Source organism: Hippocampus bargibanti, linkage group LG10, assembly GCF_051943395.1.
Source record: "Hippocampus bargibanti isolate YZ-2025 linkage group LG10, ASM5194339v1, whole genome shotgun sequence".
NCBI lineage: Eukaryota > Metazoa > Chordata > Actinopteri > Syngnathiformes > Syngnathidae > Hippocampus > Hippocampus bargibanti.
The window spans coordinates 21,807,369-21,813,858 of record NC_142743.1 but is presented as its reverse complement, the minus strand read 5'-3'; the positions used below and the strand labels follow the sequence as shown (position 1 = coordinate 21,813,858).

The window sequence follows — 6,490 nt, the reverse complement described above, 5'->3', positions numbered from 1 at the left end:
AATTGACTTAGTGTCCCAAAACTGCCACAAAATGAGCTCGGAACTGGGCAGATTCAGAAAGTCCCGCCCCCTTGTTCGTGACGTCACTATTGGTCACACACTGCCTTGCTCCAGAATCAAAACAATGGCTTCAGAGAGTTCAGATTCAGCTATATTTTACGTTTTAAGACTCGCGCTGAATATTCCGGAAGTCTTGTTTTTGAGTTGGTGACGAGTCCGTACGTTACGTCACTGAAGGAACGCCCCTAACCGAAAAAAAAGGACACATTGTAGCAGTCCTTCCATCACGTCAATGCATTTGGCTGTACTTGGCTGGTCTGAAAACTTCATGTAGCACTGAAAAAAAGAGGCAGAAGAGGGCGACAAAGCTCCATATAAGGAATTAATCAGGAGCTTGGTCGCCATTCATGATGTGTTTTGCATTTGACTAAAAATATCATACTGCGTGTTTTGGGTATTTTAGATGCTATAAAACGTTTTTCTGATGTCAGTTAGGAAACAAAAAAGTGATGTCGGTTGTCCTTTAAGCATTGCTCTTTTGCGCAATTACATATAGCCAGAGTTTTGATTCTTCATATTTTAATTGATAGACTGTTATCGAGCCAAGAAAAAAGTAAAACAAAATTTTATACCGATTTTTTTTTTAAATAGAAAATTAGGGGTGCGCGTTATACACGTGTGCACGTTATACTCGAATAAATACATACTTGATCTAGATTCTTCTCTTATTTTACTACAACAACAAACTGCAGATGTTCAACTTTGGAGGTTCCACTGTCGGGTGTTGCATTGAGGGAAAAAAAAGTGAAACTTATCTTTGCAATCAAACGTGGATACATGCACATAGACAACTTCTTCACCAGAGTCCGTTTCCTCAGCACCTGACATGCTTGACTTAAAAAAACAAAACAAAATATATTACCTTTATAGGGCTGTTATTAAAAATGAACCCCTCCTCCCCTCGTAGAATACATCCATACGCGCATACACACACAGTTTGGATTGAGGTAGGATGAAAAGTGCAGCTCTCCACTAAGACGTGTGAATTTGATGAACATGGAGAGCTTGGGCAAGAAGTGGCTACCTGAAGAAGACCGAGTGTCAGGAGCGTGACGCCGATTCCTGTCCTGCTATTAAAAACGCCCAGAAGGAGCCGGCCGTCTCCCATGTCCGCCGGTTAGCTCGCGGCTATGCTACAACATCAGGGAATATTGAAGAAAGGCGCTGAAAAAAAAAAAAAAAAGAGGAAGACTGCAGGATGCTCAGTTAGGCTGCGTGGATGAGTCCAGAAGTACAATTTCAAAGTCAACACACACACACACGTAACACACACTTCATGGGGGGGCGCCTCATTCCACTGCGAATCCGCATGTCTCTTCGATGGCGGTCAGCAGCTTGTCGTAGAGCTTATCGTAGCTCTCGTAGGGCGGAATGTCGATACGGTTGAAACTGAAAAAAAAATAAATAAAATAAAATGGGACAGAGTAAAAAATAAAAAATAAAACAGAAGATACAAAGAATAGCTCAACATGAGGGGGAGGGGCCTCGTGAGTGATGTCAGGAGCTGGAAGTGGGTCTGTTGCGCTTCAAAGGATTACACTTAATAATAATAATAATACATTTCATTTATAAGCGCCTTTCAAAACTCTTAAGGTCACTTTACACGTTCACGAAACCCGGAATAACTTAAATAGATAGAAAGCTAGCTAGCTAACTAATAGATAGCTAATAATAATAATACATTTAATTTCTAAGCTTTCAAAATTCTCAAGGACACTACAGTCACGGGATAAGAACTTTTTTTGTAGCTAGCAAGCTAGCCAGCTAATAAATGATAATAATAATAATACATTTCATTTCTAAGCGCCTTTCAAAAACCTCAAGGTCACTTTACAGTCACAGGATAAGTTTTTCTGTGGGTGAGCAGCGGCAGCAACACGCGCCAGCGTTCGTTCAACTCGAAAATAGATAGAAAGCTAGCTAACTAGCTAATAGATAGCTAATAGCTAGCTAGATACTCTTTCCTGATTCAAATAGCTAGCTATCTAGATAGCTAATAGCTAGCCAGCTATTAGCTATCATGATTCCTAATGGCTAGCTAGCTAATAGATAGCCAACTATTAGATATCTAGATAGCTAATAGGTAGCTATCTAACTAATAACTAGCTAGCTATATAGCTAATAGATAGCTAGGTATTTAATAGATAGAAAGCTAGAGCTAGCCCTATCTAGCTAGCTAGATAGCTAATATGTTTCCTGACTTAGCTTGAAGATTGCACCAGTAAATTGACTTTATCAATTGACCTTTTTAATTTTGTCGATAGCCGGCTGGATAGCCAGCTAGGTAGCTAGCTAATAGATAGCAAATAGATAGCTAGCTAGTTAATTCCGAAATGGGTCTGGAGATACATGAGTTTAAATAAGGTTGGCTGTACAAAATACAATACATACATATTGGTTTATATAGCGCTTTAACAACAGCTGAAGCTGGAACAAAATGCTAACATGAAAAAAAAAATAGCCTTCATGTATTTAATTTAAGTAAAAAATAAAGTGCCAACAACTGTGGGCTAAAATTCTTTAAGTAGAGCACAAATAAATGAACGGTTCGCACGAGTAGGGATTCATTTCCCATGAGTCTTAGCTATAAAAGCAGGAAGTAGTCGTAGTTTCCTGTATAAGGAAAACATGTACACTAGAGAATGAAGGTGTAAACATGAACACGAAGTACATGGATACTACTAGAGACTTTAATGATGTGTTTGTGTATGGATGTCCGCGTGTGAACGTGTGTGCGTATTTGGGCGAAACAAACCAGGTGTGGGCTTTGGGTAAATTGTTAGTGTTGGCATCAATCTGATGAATGGTGAAAAGTCGAGGCCCTGCGGCACCTGCAGGCAAAAACAGCAAGAAAACAAACAACATTCAGCAGATGGTTCAACTTTTCGTGTGTTACTTTGACACTTAAAAACACAAGTCACGTCTCTGAAGCTTGAGTGATGAGGTCACACTTTGACCCACACAAGAGGTCTTGTGAAAGCCATCTTTAATAATAATAATAATAATAAATTTAATTTCTAAGCGCCTTTCAAAACTCTCAAGGTCACTTTACAGTCACAGCATCATTTTTTTTTTTTTGTGGGTGAGCAGCGGCAGCCACACGCGCCAGTGTTCACTCAACCCGGAAGTAACTCAAATAGATAGAAAGCTAGCTTGCAAGCTAATAGACAGCTAATAGTAAGATAGATAATTACAACAACAATAATAATAATAATAATAATAATAATAATAACAATAATAATAATAATAATAATACATTAAATTTCTAAGCGCCTTTCAAAACTCTCAAGGTCACTTTACAGTAACGGGATAATTTTTTTCTGTGGGTGAGCGGCGGCTGCCACACGTGCCAGCATTCACTCAACATGGAAGTAACTCAAATAGATAGAAAGCTAGCTCGCAAGCTAATAGACAGCTAATAGCAAGATAGATAATAACAACAACATTAATAATAATAATCTATTTCATTTCTAAGCGCCTTTCAAAACTCAAGGTCACTTTACAGTAATGGGATACATTTTTCTGTGGGTGAGCAGCGGCAGCCACACGCGCCAGTGTTCACTCAACCCGGAAGTAACTAAAATAGATAGAAAGTTTGCTAGCTAGCTAATAGATAGCCAACAGATACCTAGCTAGACAGCAAGTCAGTAAGATAGTGAATAGATAGCGAGCTAGATAGCAAATAGCTAGCCAGATAGCTAATAGCTAGCAAATAATAATAATAATTCATTTCATTTCTAAGCGCTTTTCAAAACTCTCAAGGTCACTTTACAGTAACGGGATAATTTAAAGATAGATAGGCAGCTAGATAGAAAGTAGAGAGCTAGCTAGCTCGATAGCTAATAGCTCGATAGATCTTTGTACCTTGTAGCGCTTTGAAACCCTGCAAGGGCACCCTGGAGGAGCCGGTGACAAACTGGAGCAGGCGTGCCCTCCTCTCCTCATCGAAAGACTCCACGGCTTTCCAGAACCATTTGACAATGTTGCTGTCCGGCGTGCAGTGCTTGAGACGCGTGTTTGACTTCCAATCAGAGACGTCGATCTTTCCCAGGCCGCACACGATCAGCTGCAGGAGAAGGTAAATAATGAACGGACGGGCACGACGACGACGACGACAATGGGCACAGTCGGAATCTTACTCTCGTACCTCCAGTTCTTTTTCATCAAAGGCTTTGAGTAGATGTTGTGGTATGACTTCATTGAAGCCTTTCTGCAGGGCCAAAAATTGGGCCTCGATACCGTGGAGGAAACGCCAGTTCACATATAACCTTCAAAGTGTGGAAAACACGATTTAGGCTACTGCTGGACAGTAAAAACAGAAAGCAAAGTGATGTAATATACAATACAGGCCGGTAGAGGGCATCCTGTGCAACTGAAGCAGTTGGGTGCTGCACAGTCGCATCTGAAACCATTTTTTTCCCCATTTGTTACCAAAAAAATGTGGTTGACAATTTGGCCCATCGAAGTAATGCAACTTTGCTAGGTGAAGTCATGATATATAATAAAAGTGCCCAAGAAATAAACAACAGCAGCCTTGTGGTCCACCGTTGTTTTGGTTTCAACACGTTGTCCTCTTCTTCTTTACCCAACCAAAATATCCATTAAAAAAATCTTTCATTTGGAGACTTTGAATGACCTGCATTTTCAAGATCCAAAACAAAATTACTTTCGTTACGTAGTGTAGACAACATGACGTAGTGCAGAGGTCCTCAGCCCCCGGGCCGCGGACCGGTACCGGTCCGTGGGTCATTTGGTACCGAGCCGCGCAGAAAGAATAAATAACTGATTCAGTTGTAGTGAGTTGTATTTTTCATGCGCTTTGTACTTGTTTTTGTGGTGTCTTATTTTGAAGGCACGTTTAAACATTACCATGGTGACCATAGAGCGTTAAGGGGCAGAGACGATGTTACATACAGTGAGACCTCAACTTACGAACTTAATTGGTTCCCAGACAGAGTGTGTAAGGCGAAAAGTGTGTATCTCAAAAATAAATTTCCCATAGGAAACCATTAAAATGGGAATAATCCATTCCCGGGTTTCCGTAAAATATACTTTTCAACTAAATAAGCCTTAAAACTACACACAACATACCTTATTCTATGTATAATAAATGTGCTATTGTATTGCAATGAAAGAAATACACTGCATTGTATCATAAAGTCACTTTATTTACATTTGTGATGGTCATTTATGGCTTGATGGAATGGCGTTGGAGGTCGAAGGTCAAAGGGAATTGCATGAGGACTGTAATTAAAGAAATAAACTGTGCTGTAAAATACAGTTTTATTTACCTTTTTGATGGTCGTCGATGGCTTATGGAAGGAGAGTCACCTTCCATAAGGACTGTTGGTGCTGTTCGGTCGTGTGCTTCCGCCGAAGATCACTCTGCCAGTCGTGGTGGGTGTGTATTATGAAAATACTGCTTATTATAAGGTTTAATGTTCATAAATTTGACGTTTGTAAGACGAAAAGTTTGTAAGTTAAGGTGTTTGTAAGTTGAGGTCTCACTGTATACAACTTTTTCTAGGACACTTCTGAATGACCATCTTGAGGGTCCACCAGCATACCTGACGTACTCCTTTTTGGTATCCTCACTGACAGAGATGCTCTTTCCGTTGGGTTTCAACTCATGCTGGATGATCTCTCCATAAGCATTGTGCTCAACACAGAAGGTGTGGTCCAGGACTCCGGTGATGTCATTGTCCCTGGAGAGAGAAAGAGAGAGAGAGAGAGAGAAACGGTCACAAGCTGGTAAGACTCAGTTTTTCAGGAGATGACTCATTCAAAAATCATGTCAATTAAAAAAAACACAAGTACGGTCGTTGCTATGCTGGCTCGCTAGGGCTACGTTTATTCTAACACCTTATTTGTTATGCTTAGTGAAGTAAACCTCATACTTTTACGCACGCATGGCACACCCACACGGTGTGCCACGCAACAGGCATATATGACTGGCTGCCCAATATGTCAATCAAGTGACAAACTTCAAAAAACGGATGATAGGCAGGCAACTAGTGTACATCGATAGTATAAAACTGGGACCGTGTTTAATGCCATGAGAGCTACCGACACTCCCATCATCAGCTAGCCCCAGTCTACTATGCAGGGATTTACTCATTTACTCCATCATTATACAGTTTCGTACATTATTCACAATGTACATGTGATTTTGCACTACTGTACTTTTTGTTGGTCATTTCAATCGGTGAGAAAGAGACAGAGAGATCTTACAAGATCCAAACGAGACTGTTGTGGAGGTCGGGGTCCACAGACTCCATGTCATCCAGTGTAATGGGCTTGCCAAGCAGTTGTTTGTAAAACGGCAGAGTGAAGCCTCCGTCAATGTAGTGGCCGTGAAACACTGCCATGCCCATGATGCGACCCACAAAATGGAAATAGGACAGGTGCTCCTGCAGATTGAACATGACAT

General features: G+C 40.5%; 1 protein-coding gene across 5 annotated transcripts in view; it reads right to left on the bottom strand.

Annotated features, from left to right (window-relative positions):
* Positions 1-481: 481 nt before the first annotated feature.
* LOC148892916 (E3 ubiquitin-protein ligase SMURF2-like) overlaps positions 482-6,490 on the bottom strand; it is a 37,519-nt gene continuing 31,510 nt past the window's right edge. For 3 of the 5 annotated variants that reach the window (XM_089005409.1, XM_089005411.1, XM_089005412.1), the window contains 6 exons: positions 6,292-6,470; positions 5,628-5,765; positions 4,208-4,328; positions 3,925-4,126; positions 2,816-2,891; positions 919-1,449 (listed from right to left, as the gene is read on the bottom strand). In XM_089005409.1, the coding sequence (XP_088861535.1) occupies positions 1,350-1,449; positions 2,816-2,891; positions 3,925-4,126; positions 4,208-4,328; positions 5,628-5,765; positions 6,292-6,470 (816 nt within the window). In that variant the 3' untranslated portion in view covers positions 919-1,349. Of the gene's footprint in view, positions 895-918; positions 1,450-2,815; positions 2,892-3,924; positions 4,127-4,207; positions 4,329-5,627; positions 5,766-6,291; positions 6,471-6,490 lie in introns of those variants that run through there. The other 2 variants (XR_016116128.1, XM_089005410.1) reach the window with 2 other exon arrangements.